This window comes from Patiria miniata, unplaced genomic scaffold (assembly GCF_015706575.1).
Source record: "Patiria miniata isolate m_02_andy unplaced genomic scaffold, ASM1570657v1 HiC_scaffold_8, whole genome shotgun sequence".
NCBI classification, from domain to species: domain Eukaryota; kingdom Metazoa; phylum Echinodermata; class Asteroidea; order Valvatida; family Asterinidae; genus Patiria; species Patiria miniata.
The window spans coordinates 9099715-9124466 of NW_024037075.1; the positions used below are offsets into that span (position 1 = coordinate 9099715).

General features: G+C 42.4%; 1 protein-coding gene across 1 annotated transcript in view; it reads left to right on the plus strand.

Moving 5' to 3' along the window:
- The window catches only part of LOC119719377 (116 kDa U5 small nuclear ribonucleoprotein component-like), a 155722-nt gene that overhangs the window by 101721 nt on the left and 29249 nt on the right, over positions 1 to 24752 (plus strand). The window contains exons 13-17 of the mRNA XM_038188805.1: positions 10348 to 10475; positions 13298 to 13491; positions 17145 to 17256; positions 18397 to 18537; positions 20264 to 20357. Of these exons, the coding sequence (XP_038044733.1) occupies positions 10348 to 10475; positions 13298 to 13491; positions 17145 to 17256; positions 18397 to 18537; positions 20264 to 20357 (669 nt within the window). The remainder of the gene's footprint in view (positions 1 to 10347; positions 10476 to 13297; positions 13492 to 17144; positions 17257 to 18396; positions 18538 to 20263; positions 20358 to 24752) is intronic.

Below are 24752 nucleotides of genomic sequence, written 5' to 3' on the forward strand. Positions count from 1 at the left end.
GGAGCGACGGGCCCATCCAGGGTTTACGCGTATTGTTACGTGCCCCTGTGAAAGCACAATAGCATCTCGCATGACCCACCTCCTTGACGGTGCTAGTCTATGCATAAGTAGTGTTGCTCTACAGGTAAGTAGAGTGAAGTAGACTCCCCCCCCACAGAAGTGTGGTTGGGGTCTACGAACGAATACTTACCTGTAGAGCATCCCTCCCCCCTACCCCACTCTTCTCGATGCCTTGGGTACTTTGTTGTATTCCGACTTAGCGCTCGAGAAAAGAGGACGCTCACGAGGCACGCATGCCGCGGGGTGTTATGGGTAGGGCGCCAGAGGGCGCTATTGTATATAACTCTTAGCGAAAATACCTGCCGGTAGGGGGAATATGCATAAGTAGTGTTGCTCTACAGGTAAGTATTCGTTCGTAGACCCCAACCACACTTCTGTGGGGGGGGGGGGGGAATTTGTTGCGCAGCTGCGCAATAAACCTACGATCAATTTCATGAAACTTGGCATAGCTGGGCAACATTTTGAATAATCTAAACTTTTTTGCTGAGCATAAAAGCAGCATTTTCAACAGCTATTTGTGTATGATTTTGTTTGGCAAAGAAACAGCTGTTGAATCACCTCTGCTGGCCATTTTTAAGGGCAGGCTTCAATAATGACTTCACGAGGTCAGCGAAGTTCGCGAACTAATTTTGATCCCAAGTTACGAGTAAACATCAAGCTCTGGAGGTTCATTTGCATCGCATGACAGTGCGACTTTGTTATGATAAAACAATGCTTATATGCTACAGCTGCTGAGTTCGTGAAGTGCGTGAACCTATCGTACGCGGAGTTCGCATAACCAGCCAGAGCAAACATCGTTGAAAGCAAGTTCACATCTTTAACCAATTTTAAATTACAAGGCACTTCACAAAAGAAAGGGTCACGTGATTTATTTGCACATATTCAAAAAAATGAAGACCCTCGATAATTCTATCAATTCCCGCAAAAATCATGTTCAGGTCTTTCACGGTTGATTTTGTATTGATTTTTAAAGATTAAATCTATTAATCTTTACATACTAAGTTTCAACCCAATCGGACCTGTAGTCATGGAGATATAGGCCTTCAAAATATGCACCTATATTGTGACATCACATGACATCATCGTGACGTCACTTAAATTTTCATCTGTAACACATTCCGGTTTAGGAACGTACCAACTTTCAATCCAATCGGACCTGTAGTTCTGGAGATATAGCTAAATCTGTCAGATCTAGCCAAATTCTAGCCAAAGGTCCAAAAATTCAAAAATTCATAAAAAATTGCACGATTACGTCATCATGACGTCACCTCATTTTTATCTATAACACATCCCAGTCTACCGACGCACCGAGTTTCAACCCAATCGGACTTACTGTTCTGTAGATATAAGACTTCAAAATATGCACGTTTGTGATGACGCCACGTGTCCCATGATGACGTCATCATAACAATACCTGTCAGTCCATATATTTATTGTAGTCTTGATGTGCACCAAGTTTGACGTTAATGCAATGAAACAAAGTGTAACATTTTGTAAATGCAATAAAATCTTAAATATTTAAAAAATCATAAAAAAATCAACTGGTGACGTCATTTCAGATTTTGCATACTTGTGACACCATCTACCTATCCACCAAGTTTCATGACGATTGGGCCTTCCCTTATATGTGTTTAAACAACGACTCCCCTCCTCCAACCATCACCATCGATGGCACCCGGCTCTCCAACATCCAGAGCTTCAGGTTCCTGGGTAGCATCATCTCACACGATGGCTCCCTTGATGAGGAGATCAACACCCGCATCAGCAAAGCAAGCCAAGCGCTAGGGAGGCTCCGCAACAGAGTCCTGAACCAGCACAACATACGTCTGATGACCAAACTAAAAGTTTACAATGCCGTGGTTCTCCCCTCTCTCCTCTATGGATGTGAATCTTGGACACTATATCGCAGGCACATCAAAAAGCTGGAGAGCTTCCACATGCGTGCTCTCCGCTCCATCCTTGGTATCCAGTGGCATGACCGCATCACAAACCTCGAGGTTCTCGACCGTGCAAAGTCTAACAGCATAGAATCAGTGCTCATCAAGGCCCAGCTGAGATGGGTGGGGCACGTCATTCGCATGGAGGAACACCGGATGCCAAGACACCTGCTGTACGGCGAATTGGCGTGCGGCAGACGAAAGCAGGGCAGGCCCAAGAAGAGGTTCAAGGACTGCATCAAATCCAACCTCCGGATGTGCGACATACATCCTAAGGACCTTGAGTCCCACGCCAGTAATAGACCACTTTGGCGATCGCTTGTGCACAAGGCCAGCTCCAGGTTCGAGGAGGCCCGTCGACAACATCTGATTGCAGCGAGGGAAAAACGCCACCAGCGAGACAACCGGCCGACAACAACGACAACGACTGACTTCCAATGCCCCCATTGCTCCAGACTCTGTCAATCCAGCTTCGGATTGCGGAGCCATCTTCGAGTTCATCGAGTTGCCTAACTATGACGTCTTCTTCGGATCCGAAGGACCACCACCACCATATGTGTTTTCAAAAATGGCATTTTTGATGACGTCATCGTGACGTCACACTTTTTTCTAAATTTTTGGCAAACACGTATTACCTAACAAACATTATACAACAAGAATTTTCAATTTTGCATGTTGCGTTCGTGAGATATGGCTTAAAGCTCCAAAAATTAAAAAAATTATATTAAATCGCATGATGAGGTCATCGTGACGTCACCTCAATTTTTACAAACATACCGAGTTTCAACCCAATCGGACTTACTGTTCTGTAGATATAGGCCTTCCAAATATGCACGTTTGTGATGACGTCAAGTGACCCATGATGACGTAATCATGACGTCACTCTCCGAGACACAACTTCACTATAGGGTCTTTACCTGAGATAAGTTTCATTGGAAAAGGACTTTGTTTTAGGTCAAAAGTGGCGCGTACCAAAAACGTGTACAAAGTCAATGGGATTTGGGATGGACCCAAAAAGATCGAAAAGAAGAAGAACTAGAGGTCTATGTCTGTTTGCAACAGAACATAGGGCTTTTCCGCATTATGATTTTTTTTAATCAATAATATGCCCTGAATATGCATGAACATAAAATCTGTCAACGTTAGCCGAAACATCGGCTAAAACGGTCAATGTGGACAGGATTCGACCTCGGCAATACGATGTATGTGCGTGTGTACAAGGTCTTTGCTTGGACAAAAAGTGATCTAAATAAATTACTGGCAAAGAGTCGAAACGCACTTTGAAAATCGACAATTATTTTTAAATTTTTGATGACGTCATCGTGACGTCACTTCGAACTTTGCATACTAGTATGATTAACTACCAACCCACCAAGTTTTATGACAATTGGACCTTTCCTTATATGAGTTTTGAAAAATTGCATTTTGATGACGTCATGATGACGTCACACATTTTTCAAGTTTTGTGCGAATAGCTATTACATAACAGACCAAATGCAAAAAAGAATTTTGCATTTTGCATGTTGCGTTCGGGAGATATGGCTAAAAGATACAAAAAAATAAATATTCATATAAAATCTCAGGATGACGTCATCATGACGTTGCCTCATTTTTAATCTATAACACATCCTGGTATAGCCACATACCAAGTTTCAACCCAATCGGACTTCATTTCTGTAGATATAAGACTTCACAATATGTACGTAAATTTTCAAAAATCAATACAAAAAATAGGTGATGACGTCATCGTGACGTCATGGTCTTGGCATAATTTTTGTATGAGGGTCTTCCTTGGCTGTTACTTTGATGACGATTCCAGATCGCCAAGTGATGGCTTGAAAACGTATACAAAGTCAATGGGTTAAAATCCCACAGCAGAGAAACTGCACCTTTAAATACGTAATTTGCCTTTAAACTGAAACCTTTTTATAAAATATTACTTGATATTCTGACTCTTGGGAATATTTTCAATCAAATGACAAACGTAAACAAATACGATTTCTTTTTCATTCTCATAGTAATTCTCGGCCGAAGTTCAGAACTACTTAATAAGATATATCAGTGTTGTATAGGGAAAGACTCGTGGAGAAAGCTGTGTACAAAGTCTATGAGAAAAATTAATTATTCATAAATCCATAATAAATCACTTGATGACGTCACCATGACGACACTCCTTGGGACACATCTTGGCTATAGGGACTATGCTTATGCCAACTTTCAATGATATCTGACAAAGATTAATGCCAAAGTGCTATAATACGTCTCTGTCTATGCGCATGCATGAACATAAAATCTGTCAAAGTTAGCCGAAAATCGGCTAAAACGGTCACTGTGATGTGGACAGGATTTGACCTCGGCAACACGTGCGCTGCAGGCTGACTGACATACGATGTATGTGCCTATGTACAACGTACGTGCATGTACATGTACATTGTGGACGTCCTGTCCTGAGCATGTTTTGAAGCAGAGGTATTGTCAACGTGAAGTGTTAAGCGTGCGCAGGGTATGTTCGAGTTCGCTTATCGCCTCGAAACTTTGAAATTTTTTAGACCTACCCTTAAATCGACAATTAAAGTAAAAACTAACATAAAAACTGCCACGGTTGATTTTTCAGGAATTTTCAAATGAAAAAGGCTCTTTTTATTATAACTTCCGGTCTGATGACGTCATTCGCCTAATACTTCGCACATGTCGTAAGTGGGTCAAGGTCATTATATACACCATTATTTAGGCGTTTCCGACAACCTTCGCCACAGACATCTATTCAAAATACATTTTTGCAAATTTTCAACCTGTCGCTAGAGGGCGCTCGAATATTGCATGACGTCATTGGTAGATGATTTAAAGAATACTTTTAGCCAAGACACTAACACCGTTAAAAGCAAGTTCATATCTATTACCACTTTCAAATAATAAGCCACTTCCGGTTTTGGCCTTTTTCGACCGGAAGCAAGGGTCACGTGATTTCACGCACACTGAATGAAATAAAGACCTCAACCTACTCTACCATTTGCCGGCAACAGAATGCTGCGGACGCGTACGGTTGATTTCTTATGCATTTTTAAATATTAAAAGTGTCACAATTTAACTGCCTATAAATACACACCGGATGACGTCATCATGACGTCATCATTACACAAAGTTGTTTGAATAAGGGTCTTTGCTTGGACAAAGATTGGTGTAAATAAATTACTGGCAAAGAGTCAAAAATGCCCTTTGAAAATCGATAATTTTTTTTTAATTTCTGTGTACAAAGTCTATGGGAAAAATTAAATATTCAAAAATCTATAATAAATTAGTCAATGACGTCACCATGACGTCAATCTTCGGGACACATCTTTGCTATAGGGACTATGCTTATGCAAACTTTGAATGATGTCTGACAAAGATTAATGCCAAAAGTGGCACTGAGAAAAAACGTGCACAAAGTCTATGGGGTTTTGGCGACAAAAAGAAGAAGGAAAAAAAAAAAAAATGAGAACAAAAACAAAGGCTTTTCCGCACTATGCGGAAAAGCCAAAAAAAAAATCAGAACAAAACAAAGGCTTTTCTGCTGTTAAGCGGAAAAGCCAAAAAGAAAAAGAAAAAATCTTAACGAAAGCAAAGGCTGTTTCGGCAAAAGTGCCTAAACAGCCAAAAATTCTACAGTAATAGATCGGCCTGTATTTGCCTTTGGATAGGGAAATTATAAAACTAAACCTAAAAACCGGTGCTCATTTTTTATTCTTGTGTTAATTTTTTCATCAAGCGCAACCCTGCCTGGTTGGCCCATATTTAGGGGTGTTGGGCAGTACCACAAGACAAGACGAGACAAGTACATGTACATGTATTCGCATAATTGTGATGGCAACGGAAGGCATAGCAAATCGTCATGTTTCCCTGCAGAGTTGGTCTGTACTCAGTGGCGTAGCTAGGGATTTTTCAGTGGGGGGGGGGGGGGGGGGGAGCTGGGGGGGGGGGCTGGAACATTTCATTGGGGGGCGTCATGTAGATCAATGATAATTTTTTTAGAAACTCAAAATCTCAAGGGGGGGGGGGGGGGCGCGACTGGGGGCGCGACAAGGTTCCATGGGGGGGCTGTCGCACCCTCCCCCCCCCCCCCCCGGCTTCGCCACTGTCTGTACTGCTGCTCGGCAAAATGAGTACATCAGCAAGTTCTTGATGTGTAGCTCTGTTCCTCGTTTATGATGTGAAGGCCAGCAAAGAAGGCAAAATTCTGCACCTCATTCGTGTCATTTCTCACTGGACACGATGCCTCTTTGCTGCGTCTGTTCGTGAACAAGTACAAGCGCTGGCAGTCATCGCGTTCCCAGAATTGATAGGTACTCAATGCGTGCATTGTTCGGCCCTGGTATCGGGAGCTGACTATTTCTCAGTCATTGCGTGCTAGCTACGATTTCATGCTCATGGGAAAGTCCCGCATTATTTACAACGGCTGTTTCATGTACATGTACATGTACATGTACATGTATTATATTCTTCATATAATCAGACTGCGTTTGTTTTTTTCTATTAAGGCCGACAGTATAAATGAAATAAACTAATAAAAAAGAACAAACATTGTTTTCACAGTAAATGATGTTATTAACCCTAACTCCCTAGGCCTTTTTGCTAGGATGTAGCCTCAATCCTGCAAAATCCTCCAATTGGCCTCATGTAAAAATAGCATATAGCCTCAATCCTGCAATTCCTCCGTTATTTCTTGAATATGGTCCATGGAGGGGTGACCACTGCCTGAATCCTGCAAAATCCTCCGGCTATGACTGTCAATAGGTTGAGGCAGAGGCAGTGACATCTTGGAGCAGTGCGGAGGATTTCAAGTATAATCAAGGACTAAATTTATGCACGGCTGAGCATAAACAACACAAGGTCCGGCCCAAGACCTTGACACAGTGCATACTCCGAAATCAGTAACGCACTTTTGCCATGTAACCTCAATCCTGCAAATTCCTCCAATTTGCAAAAAGGATTTTGGAGGATTCAGGGCGGTTAGGGTTTTAAATATGGATAAGTACCTTTGTACACCAATTTTCACCAAACAATTACTTTCGTGAATTTCATGAGTGAATGTTTTTTTTGTCAACGTCACTCTATGCCATTCGTCAAAGATATATTTGATATATAATCAATCATTTCGATTGCATAACCTTATCACCGCTTATAGGTTATTGTCAATTTTTTTAGAAACAAAGAGCAACTTTTTAACCTGATTTGTGATCCATTTTCCGTCCAAAAAACCTTTTAAAATGGTTCCACCTTTTTTCAGACCGTACCGCGCGCCGCCCGGTTGGATCGGTTTCTGGACGGAAGTTCCAGCAATCCGGACTGCATGGCTTCCTGCACTCAATATTTTGAACCAGCGGAATGGACTTACCTGTTTCGGTTCATTTCTTCAACCATGTTTTATTAGCATAATATGAAATTTTAGTTCCAGCATAATTTATATCATTGTCAAAAACTAATCCCAATATTATATTAAACTGAAGAGAATCTTTTTTTTCTACGTCGCTGTCAGCATTCGGTGTGAATCCTTAATCATTTTGCCCGACCACTCTCTGGAATTGTTCTCATAAATCTTCTTTCTTTCCGTCTTTTTATTCCGGACAATACTTCTCCGCGGGTTCTCTCCTAGACGGTTTATGATATGAACTTGTAACTTTTAATATATATCGACCCTCATCCCAAGTGGTGCATATTACTCTGACGTCACGATGACGTTATCGGGTGTCAATTTACAAGCGATTTTAGAGGAAAACAAGGCTAATTACTTTCACTATAACTCTTAAACAAAACATTCAATAATGTTCCAACTTTGTAATCAGATAGACCATTAGTTGATAAACTTTTTTTGTGTACGTGAACTCGCTTGACCTTTACTTCCGGGTCTACCGGAATGTCAAAGTAATGTGATTTCAAATTAAGACTTTAGCCTGAAATCAAACCAAAGCAAAATTTCATCCAAACGGTAAACGCTATGATCATTAAAACTAGTATGAACTTGTACCATGTTACGAAGATGTTATAATCTTTGTAACGTCATCATGACGTCATTAGGTATCAAATTACAAGCGATTTAAGGCCAAATTTTGACAAAATAGTTTGCGCTATATCTTTTGAACTAAAAAGAGTATCGTGTTCGTTTTTTCTTGAGGTTGTAGACTATGCCGTGTCAAACATTCCTTGTTCCCGTACACAAAACCGCTTGACCTTCACTTCCGGTGTTACCGAAAGTGCAATTAAAACCGTATATAACTTACAAGCGGAAGCATTTGATTACAAACATGTAAATTATGAAAGTGTTAAGTGAGGAATACCAGACACAAGAAAGAGTGTGATGACGTCATCATCCAAAAGGACGCCCCCTAGCGGCATATAATATAGAGTTTGCTTTCTTTAATTTTAAAACCAGCCGTTCACATATTACCACATCGCCCCTTGATATTTTCTGGTTAACCACAGATAACTTGGCAAGGTTTCCAATTCATGACGTCATCAGACCGGAAGTTACTTTAAGGAGAATTTGAAAAGTATCATTTTTTAAATTTAATTCTATCATTTGATCCCTGTCATATCTTCGTAGTCCAAATAACGATATCCAATGTTTACCTTTGATCTCTAATGCTGTGACGTCATTAAACCGTATGATAGGTGTTATTAATAGGTCATCAAACCGGAAGTTAGGTGTTATTAATACATTATACATTCAATTATATTTCCCATATTTTCATACGTTATTTTAACTTCACAATGAAAATTTATCCTCTCCGAACTTTATTAGTATTCGCTTACCGTTTTTGACTGATGACGTCATCAAACCAGAAATAACTTTTTTGCGCACAAAGAAGGTTTACTGCAAATTATCACACCGTTAAAGATACATTCTTGTAACAAAATAATTAATTGTACTGGAAAGGATTTAATTTCGTGATCCTTTGTTCTACATAAACAAGTATAAATGGGCAGTGTATAATCATGGAGGAAGGAATAGAAAGAAAAGGCTGTCCACCCGACCACTCTGCGTTTGTAACTCAACAAACGTGAAGCTCTAGTTTAATTTGTGTTTTTACATTCGGTTTTTCCCTGCAATCGTGTTTCCTTCAACTAAAGTTTCAACAGGCTAGTGCTTGCGCTATATTTTCACCGAAAAAATATTAGTAAGTTGTTAAATATCCGTTAATGTTTTTGATTAACTTCTGCATTGAAAAAAAAACATCGCTATTTCACATGCCACTTATCAAACCTTTCGCCGCTCGCTTGTGAACATTAATCTCAAATAAACCTCAATATATTTTGGGCACGCGTGTTCGCTGACTTCGCGTTATTATAATACGATGTCCAAGCGCTGTGAATTATTCCGTATGAACATTAACATAACAAAGGCGCAGGTTTCGTGACTACCTCATTAACTTGACCACGGATGGATGAGTAGCTCTGCGAAGTTCGCGAACTGCTTTGCTCTTGGAGTTGGAAAGATTGAAGCCTGCCCTAAAGTAGTTTGTTCAACTCTCTTTGGAATCGTGCAGCAACTCAAAAAAGGTCACAAGTAAAACAGCAATTCATTTTCCTCAAACACAAAGCCGTGAGTGTCTTGTATCAACCTTGATCAGTTGAACAATGACAGGCTCCACGACATTCATGATTTGCTAGTAAAATAGTTCAAAAATAGTTAATTTTCAGTCACTACGCCACAACTTAAAATGATTGTGTAACTTTCGTGAAATGTGTCATAATTGAAATGTTGCGCAGCGTGAAATGGGAAATCGCCTGCTTGTGTATTTGTCAGTTTCACATGTGCCCACTTCAGATCCACCTATTTGGAGAAAATGCGGCCCCTTTAGCAGCATGGCTGCAACTAGTGGGATTAATGGCAAGTATGATGGACCTGGTGGCTTGTTTTCAGTTTTGCATGTGCTTACTTCAGATTCACCTTCTTGCTTACTTCCAACTGAAACATCACCTACAATGATATCTTCATTAATGGCTTGACTGGTGCAGTCACATTTTTTACCAACGTGAGTCATTGAGATAGAATCTGGTTCAGTGAGGGAGCTACATTTACATCAATGCAAACTTGTATGTATGCAAATGTTTTTGCATACATCGACCAGCCTCATGTACATATGTTAACATCATCGGAGAACAATCAACCATTGGATGCAAAACAATGGTGGTTGGACTTGCATTTTTTATGTACATATAATCCTTTATACATCTGACATCAATTATTCAATTTTTTAATAAAATGCCCCACATATTTGTAAATACCTTGAAAAAACTGACTGCTGAGACTCCAAGAACGTTCTCAGTGTCCCTGACCTAACTTGAACCGGACTTTTTTCCCTCTCTACAGGATTTGTCGATATGTGTGTTGAACATGTCCCATCCCCTGTAGCTGCTGCTAAGATGAAAATAGAACACTTGTACACTGGGCCCATGGACTCGGACCTGGTCGACACCATGATGGAATGTGACCCTGAGGTAAAGTAAACACTTCCAAAACCAGGGGGTGGTGTGTTAACATTCCCAGCACTGAAAGTCATCATGACTTGGATTTCTGAATACATGTATTTTTATTGGATGGTTAATGTAGGGAATCAACAGAATTTCACATTTGCAACAATCCAAAGAAAAGACAAATTCCAACTTGAACTGAAAAACCGTTTCGCAGCATTGGAAATGGAGAACATGGATATCGACACAAGATGCAGCCATCTTACAAAGAAGACAACAGACCAAAGTTCAGATGAGGACAAAGAAATATAGGAGTTGGACAGAAGAAGGAAGGCACTTAGAGAAATTGAGGATAAAACACCAGTAGAAAAGATAGAGTACACAGAAGCAGTAAAGACAGTCAAAAAAAAAAAAAAAAAAAAACCCAAAGAACTAGAAGAAGAAAACATAAAGTCATTCTAGGAATATTGGAAAGTGGGAGAGGACCCAAAAGCAAAATCAAGTTAGACAGCAAGAAAACAAGAATCGGCCAACTCAAACAAAAGGATGCGACTGTTACATCAGATTGATAGAAAATACTGGGAATCTGCTCTGACTTTTACCAAGAATTTTACACTTCATCGAAGCCCAACGTTAAGAAGGGACAAAAAGAAACAACAGGAACTAAGTTACCTCCTATACTACCAACAGAAGTAGAAGAGGTCATAAGCCAAATGAAGGAAAACAAGGCACCAGGACTTGACGAAATAACAAGCGACATCATGAAAGCAGGAGGGGAGGAGACAGTGAAGCAGTTAACAAAGTTGTTCAACCAGATATTGCAAGAAAAGAACATTCCAATCAGATGGAAAGAGGCCAATGTAATTCTTCTGCATAAAAAAGATGGCAAGACAGATATCAAAAACTATCGACCAATCAGCCTATTATCACACACGTACAAAAATCATCGCGTACAAAAATCATCGCGAACGTAGTTTTAATCTCTTTCACCAGTCGTTATTGGAGTGTTTTAATGAAAGAAACACATGGCATAACACTGATTGGAGCCTTCTCTGGCTGGACAAAAGGTTAAACATTGGCAGGTGACATGGAAAAAGCACTGTGTCGCACGTGCGTGCGAATATGCAATGTACTACCAGCGTACGTACCGCACTGTACCATCCGCTAGCACATGGCGCCGGTCGGGAACGGGTAGCCTTGTGAACGATCCAGTGGATGAAATCATTATGTTGTGCGATTTTCAGAGGTTTCAGATTTAGTTGTACAAAATGCAATGCTTTAAACATCGTGCTGATTATCTTGATGATAGCGAAGAGAGCATTAGCGAAACATTTCACTGGCATTTGTTGGAAGAGAAAGAAGATATTAATGCCTGATTTTTCCCAAGGTATGAATGCAAGTGGAGTGGTGGAGTTGCGTGGTTGAATCATGGACATATTGAAGCACCATGAACGGTTCCCTTGTCTTACAGACTTTTCCCTCGACTTTTTTAAGTAAGAAGTGAACTTCTTAATGATGACTCCATTACTCTAACCGTAATTCAGGCATTTTTATGCAATGAAAACACTTACCATTTTCTTTTCATCGTAAAATTGTGTTTGAATCGAAAATAAAGCAGGAGTTGGTGTCCGGAAATTGGGCATGAAGTATACTGTACATGCATGTATGTGTACGTGTACATGTACATATGTGTAACTGCAGCGCGGCCCAGATTTCGGACACATATTTTTGTTCGGCCTATTTTCTGATTTGTTTGCCATATGCCAGTTTCATCTCTGGGTACACAGTCTGAATGATGAAAGCAAACAGGTTGGATTACAAATGCACAGGGGAAAGACTAAGTTCATGACAAACTTTGAGACAACAGAAGAAATAACAATAGAGGGTCATCTGATAGAGAAAGTGGAGAGTTATAATGTATAAATACCTTGGCCAAACACTGAAAATGGAAGACACCACGAGAGAAGAAGTACAAAGTAGGATTAAGGGAGGATGGAGGTGTTTTAGAAGGTACAAAGAATTACTGACCAACAAGGAAATTCCAATATCATTTAGAAAAAGGATTTACAACCAGTGTGTCCAAACAACAATGACTTATGGGGCAGAGACATGGGCAACAACTAAAGAGATGGAACAAAACTGGAGAGCCATGGAAAGGAGAATGCTCAATCTATCATTACAAGACAGAATCAGACATACCTTCATCAGACAAAAAAACAAAGGTCAAAGATATCACAGAGAAGATCAAGGAAATGAAATATAGATGGGCAGGGCACCTAGCAAAGAAGACAAGACAAAAGATGGACCAAGAGACTCACAGAATGGCAACCAAGGACAGGCAGAAGAAGAAAAGGTAGACAAAGGAGATGGAGAGATGAAATCACCACATATATGAACACGGCAACAAGGAGTAGAATGACAAACAGAAGAGAATGGAAACTGCTTGAGGAGGGCTTCATCCAACAATGAATAACCACAGCATGATGATGATGAATATGCACATGCATACAAAAGAATTACAAATTTTTACAAAAACGTTAAGTGTTTCCTTGATTTTTTGTCAATATGAAGATTAGAAACTTTAATTACATTCTGATTATTGCCACATGAATTTGGCTAATGGTGTAAAAATGCTCCAGTCACATGATGTAATTGCAAAGTTCATTATCTGCCCCCACTTCAGATCAGTGATGCGCTGGGTGCAAATAATGTGCAAGAATGAATTCCTGAACTTAAGCCCTTGGACTTGAGTAACGGAGGACAAATCATTTAGCTGATGTACAGGTGTAGTTAATTCCTTTTATAGCTCAGAAAAAGATGACAATGTGCCATCCATCATCCATCTGCAGGGTCCTTTGATGCTGCACACAACCAAGATGTACAGCACAGAAGATGGGGTAAGCTTCCATGCCTTTGGTCGGGTCATGAGTGGTACCATCCATGCTAATCAAGAGGTTAGGGTTCTTGGAGAGAACTACACTTTGGAAGATGAAGAAGACTCCAGAATCAGCCTGGTTGGTAGGCTATGGATTTCAGAAGCTAGGTGAGGTTCTACAATCTTCATAAATATAATGCAGCATTTGGTGACCTTGGGCAAAAGGGAACAATGTACTGTTACTTTAATGTCTAAATACTGCCAAAAAAAAAAGGTCTAAAAAGCAGTACTCCCCCCTTCTCCAATTTTGATGCCACTGGTTAGTGCCCAACCCAACCCCTTGACTTGACACTGAGAATCTTGGCAGTGCCCATGCCACCAGAATGATCATCACAAAAGAACAATTGTGACCTACATACCAAAAGTTACTGTACTGCATAACTGTTGTTGTAAAACAATTGTCTATCACAGTGTAAATGCAGCTTTTGGCCCTGTTTATGTTTCAACTTCAGCACAGTGGCATAAATCTGTGCCGAAGAGGGGGATGAGGGATGATCAGTATACAAAAATTACCTACCCATGGAAATTCAAAAAGGGGGAGGACACCATATTACACTAGGGGGTCCTGTTCATGATACAGATGTTCATCTTATGTGTACTCACTTACGTGCCATAACCTTCAAAACAGCACATTTTAAGCTTTTGTACTTTTTTCTCCGTTTTTCAGTGCTATTGAATAACTATAGATTGTTGGGAAGTTAGAAAAATACTTCAAAATCCACATATATTAATGATCCAATAGCCCATTCTCCCGGTCAAAAAGTGAGGGGATATATATACTCCCCCTCGGCCCGGGATTTACACCCCTGCTTCAGTGGTCATTTAGAGATAGTACCATTTAAGATCACAATGCTAAATCAATAAAATATGTTTGATTTTGTAGGTATGATAGTAATGAACATCACTATAGTGTGATTAAAAAATACTATACACTTTTGAAATTGGCCATAGTTTTATTCTGTAGTAATATAGACAAGATATTTTCATATGTACTTTTAGAGTAACTCTTTCTGCTTCTTTTGGTGACATTTTCACTGGATTAGTTTTCATGCATGACTGCACATGAGACAAATAAAGGGGTCGGGTGAAATCTGACTTGCGCCAACTGGTCACGGCTGGATAAAAATGAAGCAATTTAAAAGAATACAACCATTGTCTTGGTTCTGGTCATGGAATGCACAATCAGTTCAGATTTGTGGATCTTGCTTGCAAGAATTTCAGTAGGCAAATCTGGATGACCTCTAGGAAAGAATATCTCGTGTAATTGACATTCTCAGACAAGACAGGGAGGTGATTCGCTGTGCTGCGCTGTTGCAGGAACGATGTGCCAAGCCCAGCTGTGCATTGAACGAGATGGTGGCCATGTTGAGGTCTAAGACACCATGGAATTTAATTGCCTTTTTAATTTAATTTAAATGTTTTAAATAACACAAGGTTTAAAAGCTAATGAAATCCTGTTTTGTCTGTTTGCTATACAATGGTTGTGTTCTTTTGAATTGATTCTTTCTTATCTAGCTCTGACCAGTTGGGGCAAGTCAGATTTCACCCAACCCGTTTAATTGTATCCTGTGCAGTCATGCATGAAAACTAATCCAGTGAAAATGTCACCAAAAGAAGCAGGAAGAGTTACTCTAAAAGTACATATGAAAAATATCTTATCTATATTGCTACAGAATAAAACTATGGCCAGTTTTAAAAGTGTATATTTTTTTGATTCGCACTACATATTAATCCAATAATTTGAATGAGGAAGTTTTGTTACTGCATCCCAATTTTTTGTTGCATTTTGTTTCATTCAAAGCATCGTTCTTTTTGTTCATGCCTACAAGTTGTTTGGGTTTGGGTTTTTTTGGGGTTATAGAATCGTGAATATACTGTGACGAAGTTTTAACATACGCTGATATACACGTTAGTCAACATTCATATTCCATAGTGATGCAAGCGTCGAAGACAGCTTTCACCGTACTTTTTACCGCTCGGTACCTTTACGTGGGACGTGGTTTTAGTTTGTTAATGACTTTCTAAATTGATAATTCATTTCAGCAACACATCTCTTATACCAGTACATTAAACACACATGTGACCTTATTTTTTTTCGTATAAGCCGCCCTGTGTATACCTGTAAGCCGCAGTAAACATTTTCATGGGCAAAATTAACGTATAAGCCGTGGCTTATATTTCGAAAATTACGGTACATGCTCAAGTGAATCTCAACAAACAAGTACTTACATATAAGGTCGCAAACTTTGCGGAGATGAGAAGTCCAAAGCTGTGAATTACTCAGTGGGTGAATTCAAATAACAAACGCACACAAGCGGATACTTCCTCATTAACTTGGTCAGGTACACATGTAAGAGTGAACAGCAGTCAAGGATTTCGCAGACTTGATGGCCCTTAGCAACGCCAGAATTCAGCGAATGTTTGTTGATAGTCAGGAGTTTTTGTTGAAAAGATCCCTTACAGAACTATCTTTGGAACTCGCATACAGTTTTTGTTCTGTTCAGAGTTGTGTTTGTGTACCGTAATTTTCGGAATATAAGCCGCGGCTTATACGTTGAATTTGCCCATGAAAATGTTTACTGCGTCTTATACACAGGGCGCCTTACACGCTGAGCCCTGAAGAATAAAAATAAGATTCACATGAGTATTTTATGTACTGGTACAAGAAGAGATGTGTTGCTGAAATGAATTATAAATTAAGAAAGTCATTACAAACCGAAACCTCTCACGTAAAGGTACCGAGCGGTAAAAAGTACGGTGACGAAAGCTGTCTTCGACACTTGCGACCAGCTGTACGTACGTGATACTGGTACAGTGCAGCAGCGATATGCAGCATGCTATCCCCCCAGCTTACCACACCATTTGTGGTAATAAAGGGGTGTTATTTCTTGGGAACAATAATTACCAATATTTCCGCTGTTAAAAAAAAAAGAAAAAAGACGACTACAATTTTTATGGCGTTCGAAACATTTATTTATTACATAATCAGTTGTTCAACGTCACAATATATTTTGTTTTCTTGAAATGTATTCGAGAAACGATGTAAAACTCAAAAGAGGGACTAAATCACCCCTTACAAAATAAATGGATTCGTCTATTAAAATGTCCGCTTCGTTTTGACTATTTCCGAAGAAAGTTACGATCGAAACTTGAATTTTTATCGCAACTACTCGTTAGTAATCGCAACAATTTGATAAGTTTTGAGGTAAAAATGGACCTGTTTATTCTTAGGAAAAAAAAAATCAGCATCTGTTGCCACAAAGCAAGATTTGTAGCGCTCCAGTCAGACAACACACGGTGGGTTTCATACTCTCTCATGTGCTGTGGGAAAATGTTGTCATTCGCCGGCGTGCATGGCGCAGGCTGCCGGGCTATGACGGGGCAGCCGGCAGCAGTTCCCGGTGTTTATTTCTCATCAATTTCCATATTTGTTTGTAAAAGTATCGATTGTAAATGATTTGATATAACTTTTGTGGCCCTTTTGATAGCTTCTGTAGTGTAAATGGAACTGGTTCAGAGCATTTTGACTAGAATTTGGAGGCCTTACAAAATTGAAACCGCAGCGGTCGGTCATTGTCGGTGCGGCTTATACGCCGGTGCGGCTTATACGCCGACTTCAAATCTTAATTTGCAGATTTTTGCGTGCTGCGGCTTATACGCCGCGCGGCTTATATTCCGAAAATTACGGTACATCTGATTGGGCAAAGAGCAAAATTACCATGATTTACAAACAATAAGTTTACAACTTATTTTCTTTTCAGATACAAAATTGAGGTGAACCGAGTGCCAGCGGGCAATTGGGTCCTGATAGAGGGAGTGGATGAACCAATCGTTAAGACCTCCACAATTACAGAAAGCAGAGGGCTGGATGAGGTAGAAATGTAATAGATTTGCCTTCCCATAGAAACGTCCCTTTACTGCATGTAGTTTGCATGCCAGTCTGTATGTCTTTGTTTGTCTTGTTCTCATTTTACAAGAACAGTAATCAACATTTCAAGGATAATCAATTGATTTAATAATTTTGGACTGCTATGATGTGGGACATTATGATGTGGTTTCTTGTGCCCAAAGCACCTGAGGCAAAGCTGAGGGTTCTAGACACCACAGCAGTCAACACTTGTTTTGTTATATTGTGCCAATAAGGTACTCACTATGCAAAAAATAAATTAAATCACTGCAGTGTAACCGTTTAATAACTATGAGCTTTCCTGCCAGACATGAGATTATAACGTCAGAGTTCTCTTCCATGAGACACAAGGGCCATGCACACACAGACACACCCATGTTTACATTACATACCAAGTGTGGACATTCCCTTGGTTTTGTGTAGTTAAGAAAAACCAGTGAAAAAAACTCATTTTTCTCGAACTGTGAAAACTCTTTCAACTCATTTTTTCCCCTATGATCTATCATTTTTTCCCCTATGATCTATAAACCTTTTTTTCATTTTGCCACGGATAAACCTAACCCCAAAATGCCTCTAAACCTTTTTTCAAGAAATGGGGAAACACTGTGTGGATTTGCCCAAGTCCACACAACGTCGCCTCTACCTGGTTTATGTGGACCTCTTTTGTTCCGAAGTCCACACAGTGAATGTAATGCCAACCCACCCACCCACTATTGTTTTACTATATTCCAGAGGACAATGCTTTGTGTTTTCCTTTGTCCATGTAATATAACACTCTCCCATAGACTAAGCACACAAACCTACCACAGAGGACCATGTTGAACAAAAGACCCAATTCCCGTGGACTGAAAGGATCTGTTGTTCTCCCATTGTGTGTCTGTCCTTGGGGGTTATGTAGAACACGTACACGTTTGATTATGGTGTAAATCGAAGATTTTCTATTGTTCCGCTTCCCAGTTTGTGTGTTGATTTGTTTTATTTTTGACAGGCTGGACTCGACTGTTTTTAAAATTGTGTGACCAAATGTGCATGGTGCTATTGCACTTAAAATCCCTTCTAGATTTTAATTATATTGAGGTTTGTTTTGGATGGTCATATCCCTTTAGGTTTACATCTTTCGCCCTCTGAAATTCAACACCAGCTCAGTCATCAAGATTGCTGTGGAGCCTGTCAACCCTTCCGAGCTGCCCAAAATGCTTGATGGACTGCGAAAGATAAACAAGAGTTACCCACTGATCACAACTAAGGTACATGTACATCAACTACATATGCCTTCATCCCTAGTCCTCCGAATGGTATGTGCTGCTGCATGCATCCATACTGTGAGATCCCCTAGTACAATAGAGCCCTCGATAAACTAGCTGGTCTGTGGCCAGACTGGTTCATTAAGTATCAAAACATGATTGGCTGCAGTGCCCCTTCAAAATATGCACATTTCGCGGCCAACTTGGCCAGCATGCCTTTTTTTTTTATTCACGAGACATGTTTAAACCAATAATTAAAGGGAATATACAACATTTGCAATCATCAAAAAACAAAACTACCAAATTATTATGAAATACCTCACTGGACTGTTAATGCAAGTCTAAAGCATCATGTGAAATCTTGTCACCTGGTGTGCTGACATTTTCAAGAAAAGTAGAACTTTTGTATCAATTTCCAAGGGTGGTCGGCTGACCAGTGTTGGAAAAACTGCCTTTTTGTCAATACTGCCCCCAATTTACAATATTTAGTTAGTCAGTATTTTGTTTGTAATCAACTACACACCTATGAACGGGTACGAGCCAGCTAGCCTGGTTCCCTGACCTTACAATTCCCTGACATCTGTAAGTGGGGTCAGGGAACCAGACTACAAGAACATGATTGTTTTTCTTGGTTTTTCAAGCATCTACGAACACACTTGGTTTTTCAAGCATCTACGAACATAAAACAAACAAGTCAGTGTAACGATATTTGCTTTAACCCAATGAGCTCGGGAAGCGGTCATGGCCGCGGCCGCTAATCCTCATTGGAATGCAGTTGCCAGCTGTGGTATGCCGTGGCACACGGCTAGTGGGCAGTTCCACAGCTGCTGCTTTTGTGCAGTCCAGCTACCACACAAAGGCTGTGCAGTCATGCGGGCCACTTGCTCTATAGGTGGAGGAATGTTCCCATTATAACCTGTGCTTAAGGGGTTAAAATACTAACCCTCAAATCCATCAATTTCTGAAAATTACAGCAAAAGCAAATGTTGTATATTCCCTTTAATAAACATCAACAGACCCCAAAAATTCACAGTAAAATATTGCAAGCAAACATTGATATTTAACATATTTTTGCAAGTTTGTTCACAGAACTCGATCTCTCTTTTCTGTGAATGTATTTTTTCATGTATTTATTGTGAGCCTGTATCGCTTATACTTGAAACACCACAGCCTTTAAAAAATGTTCAAAAATAATTGTCTTGACCTTTGACTGTTGTGAAATGGATGTAAGCAGAAAGCAAAGGTTATTTTGTGTGTGTCTATTAACTGGAAGTGAAAAGGACTTACCTCAAAAAATAATTCTGATTACTAGCGATAGAGAAGATTTAAATGCAAATGATTGTCTTTAAGAAGTGCAATAAATGCTCCCTAGCTGTCAGGTCATCTATACAATTGATAAGTTGCTTTTTAGTGATTTGGTTTAAAATTCACTTAAAAAATAAATGTTGAAATTATCGAATTGAGAAGAACTGGTTTACGAGAAGCCCGTACTTTATCAGGAGGAGTGTCAAATTTTTAAAAAGTATTGGACACCTGCAGTTAATGTTGAACTTAACCACAAAAATCATCAACTTAACAAGTTTCTCTAGTTTATCACATTTTTGAGGAGAACTATCAGCTTGATTTGAGGACAGTAATTTATAGCTCCCCTGGACTTTTTTTAAATGATGATCTCATATGTAGTAAACTTTCAACACTTATGTTTATAAATCTGATTACTTTTGTGCAGGTTGAGGAATCAGGTGAACATGTTGTGCTTGGCACCGGTGAGCTGTATTTGGATTGTGTTATGCATGACCTCAGGAAGATGTATTCTGAAATAGGTTAGTAAATGGGAAGTATTTCAAGTGAAATGTACCAAGCAATAACTGGAGGTTTACCTCAATGAACATCCATGCATACAATCAGTGCATTCATCAATGTTCATTGCTGTGTTGATTGCATGGAGCACAGGTGGGCCTGTTTATTTCCAACAAAAGAGATCATTTGGATTGAGTGCGATCATGAATACAACTACAAATAGGCCCTTTGGTAGACACTAAGTTAAACTTTGGTAGACAAATGGAGTCTACATCACTCTACTTACCTGTAGAGCGAATACTACATATGCATTGTTCCCTATGCCGGCAGGCAATTCGCTAAGAGTTTTACATACAATAGCGCCCTCACGTGTCCTACCCACGACGCCCTGTGACATGCGCACTACGTTAGCGTCCTCTTTTTCTCAAGCGTTACTTGCGTAAGCACTCAAGGAATCGAGTATAGTGGGGAAGGAGGGAGGGGTGCTCTACAGGTAAGTATTCGCTCGTAGACCCCAACCACACTACTGTGGGGGGGGGGGGAGTCTACATCACTCTACTTACCTGTAGAGCGAATACTACATATGCATAGACTCGCACCGAGTAAGGCGGTGGGTATACGCAAATTACCGTATGTCTACAGGGGTGTAGGACATGAGGCGTGTCCAAAGGCAAACAACACCAAACCAAAAAACCTACACCCCAGACGCTCCAGGTTTCACCTCGTAAGGGGAACCCAAAGAGCTTGTGCGCAAAAAGTCAGGGGGGTGTAACCATTATGGGGATGAACCCATGATAGGTACACCTAATTAAACTTAATGCCCATACAAATATATATGTATATTTATATGCTCACCCGTTAGTGCTTCCGTGAGGCTCGACTGGCCGCCAGCAGCACTTCTCTTCCAGCCTTGCCATCTACCTGGAGGACATCCTTCGGGTAGCATTCGGAGAACGTGTTAGGGTTCTTCCAGCAGGCTGCCTTGACGATGTCACCTAGGGGGACACCTTTAAAAAAGGCCCACGAGGTGGACACTCCCCTGACCTCATGCGCTCGAATGGGTCCCTGGGTCGCTGGCCAGCCGCCCGGTACGGAACGGATAGCTGTCACGATCCAGCGAGTGATTGTATCGCGGGACGCCGGCCCATGGGGCGGGGTCGTCGCGATGAATAATTTGTTGTGTCCCGTACGAAGTGACTTTGTACGGTTGACATACCACTTAAGTGCTCGAACTGGCACCAAAGTTTGTCATTTGTCTTGTTCGAAAAAGACTTGATGTCCGGGACAAAGATGTCCGGGGGCGTAAAGGTCTGCGACTGGTTCTCTGCGAGAAAACCGGCCGTAGGGATCAGGCGGACACCCCCGTCTGCATCGATAACGAGTGTAGTTCACTACGTCGTCGGGACGTAGCGACAGCCAATAGAAAAGCTACTTTGATGGAGAGTTGTAACAAAGTTGAGCAATTCATTGGTTCAAAGGGAGCCTTCGCCAGTGTAGATAATACACTGAAGAGGTCCCAAGATGGGATTAATGTGCGTACTGGGGGACGAGTATTAAACATCCCCTTGATCAGTTGGGTAATTGCAGGGTTGCCGGAAACGGAGGAACCGTCCGAAAATCCCTGATGGATCACGGCAACGGCCGATCGATAATTTTTGACCGTGGCCGTCGTGAGCCCACTGTTAAAAAGGTATAGGAGGAAATCCCCCACTTCCCCTACAGAAGTATTGGGGGATGAATGGATTGCTGTCTACACCATTTAAGAAATGGCGTAGTCGGCTATCGTACACCTTTCTGGTTGAGGCTCTACGGGACTGAGCTGCAATTGTTGCAGCTCGTCGCGAAAGGCCTGCTGAGCAGAGGGATCGCGTGACAATACCCAGCACGTCAGGTGAAGATCCCCCGGAGCCTGGTGACTGATTCCCGAGCTGGGCTGATAAAGGAGATCGGCCCTCCTCGGTAGAATTACCAGGCGGTGAACCAAGAGTCGGCCGAGCCGGGGAAAACCACGGCTGGCGGGGCCAGAACAGGCTATGAGGAGAATTCGGCAATCCTCCTGCTCGATCTTGGTCAGCACTCGAGAAACGAGGGAGATGGGTGGGAAGGCGTAGGCCAGTAGGCCGTCCCACCGCACCGACAGTGCATCGGTCTGCCACGCGTTGGGATCTGGGTCCCTCGCGCAGTAGATCGGTAGCTGATTTTCATTCGCGACGCGAATAGGTCCACATGCGGCCGGTCGATTAGTCGGAAGATCGACTGAGCCACCTGTGGGAGCAGTGACCACTCTGTCGGGGCGATCCAGCCTCCGTCTCTTCCCCCGGGATGTGTACTGCCGACAGTGCTATCCCGTGATGTATGCACCAGAGGGTGAGATCCCACGTTAGTGCACACAGATGGCCTGACCGAGTGCCACCCTGGTGATTGATGTATGCCACCACTGTGGCGTTGTCGCATCGTACCAGGACTGCTTGCCCTCTGACGTCCGACTGGAAATGTTTTAGTGCGTTGGTGACTGCCAGCATTTCCAGGACGTTGATGTGGGATGATTGATGTGCGGGGCCCCACACGCCCGCGACCTGTCGCGGGTGGAGGGTAGCCCCCCAGCCGTACCCTGACGCGTCGGTTGTGATAAGTACCGACGGGCGGGGCGGGCGGAAAACGCGGCCCTGCATTATATTGGCCTCGACTAGCCACCAACGAAGGTGGGGGACTAGCCAAGACGTAGTGGGCACCGGATGGTCGATCGGGTGCCAGCGGGGTCTGTAGAAAGACAGCAGGTGAAGGTGAATTGGCCTCATCCTCAGCCTGCAAAAATCCACTAAGTCCACCAGACTGGCTATAAGGCCCAACAGCCTGAGCCAGGCTCGGGCCGGAGCCACTACCGTCGGGAGGAAGAGGGACACGCACCGCCGAAGGTTCAGCAGGCGGTCCTCCGATGGACGGGCCAATCCCCTGCGAAGATCGAGGGATGCACCTAGAAAGGTGGGAACCCGAGAGGGGACTGGGTGGGATTTCTTGGTGTTGATGAGAAATCTCAGGTCGGTAGCAAGGTGCCACGTTAGTTGGAGCGCCGCTTCCGTCTCCCCTCGCGAACGACCCACTACATGTACTAGCCAATCGTCGAGGTACATGAATATCATGATCCCTCGTCGCCACAGTGCCGCCCCGATCGTCTTCACGATCCAGGTGAACACCTGCGGAGAAGTGGATAGCCCGAATGGGAGCACCACAAATTCGTACAGTATATCTTTGTATTGGAAACGTAGGAATTTGCGGTGCTCCGGCCTGATCGGTACGTGAAAATACGCATCTTTCAAGTCTATACTGGCCGCCCACGCGGGCGTGATGATCGATTCGAGAATGGTCCGTAACGTTTCCATGCGGAAACGTTTCGGACGTATGAACTTGTTGAGGGGTTTTAAGTTCAATATTGGACGCCACACACCGGTCTCCTTCTTGGGGGCCAAGAAGAAGGTTGACATGAAACCTGCCCTGGTCCCCCCTTGGGGGACAACACGAACTGCTCTCTTTAGAAGGAGGGCGTCGATCTCCTCCTCGAGGGAGCGGCGTTTTGCTGTGTCGGGCAGTATGGGCGTTGTCCGAATAAGCATGTCCGATGGGGGGGGGGGGGGGGGGTCCTCGTAAACTCGAGCGCGTAACTGCTGCTGTTCGTTTCGAGGACCCACCGGTCGGAAGTCACCTGCACCCAGGACCCCACGAACGGGAGGCCGTTCGGAGACGCATAAGTCACTTGCGCCACGCCCCGGTGTACCGGGTAGTGGGCGCCCGGAAACCGCGTCCCGACTGGGGACGCCGTTGTCCGGTATGTGGTTGTGAATAACGCGGGCCCACCGTCTTATCGGCGCGCCCACGAAATCCACCACGGGCCGCCCTGACCGGGCGGCGTCAGGGAATGACAAAAGAAGGTTGTTTCTTTGTCTTGTCCGCAGTTTTCAACTCGGCCGGTTTCTTGAGATTAATTCTCTCAGTGGCCTGGAACTTACCAGAAAATAAGTCCGGGCCTGAAAGCGGAAGTTCGTCGAGACGCTTACGTGCTCCCGGTGATGGGAGGAAAAGCGCATCTAGCACATTGGTGCGGCGTGACGATGTTGCTAAGGTCGACACTCTAGCAAACTGGTCGAGAGTGGAGCACAGGCCGCGATCGAGGCAATGGAGAGCAGCCACCATCATGTCGGCTGGTATCACCGAATCTTCTTCATATCCCAGTGCCAGGTACTCTGATAGGAGAAGAAGAAAGGACGTCGCACGCATACCCATGCGTGCCGCCGAGTCCATTCTACGGGTGACATCCTCCAGTTTTCCACGGCGATTAACCGGCCATATAACAGCCCATCCCCAGGCATCGTGGTAATCACGGGGCTGGGTGGGCCTGGGTGCACTGAGCCATGGAGGAGTAC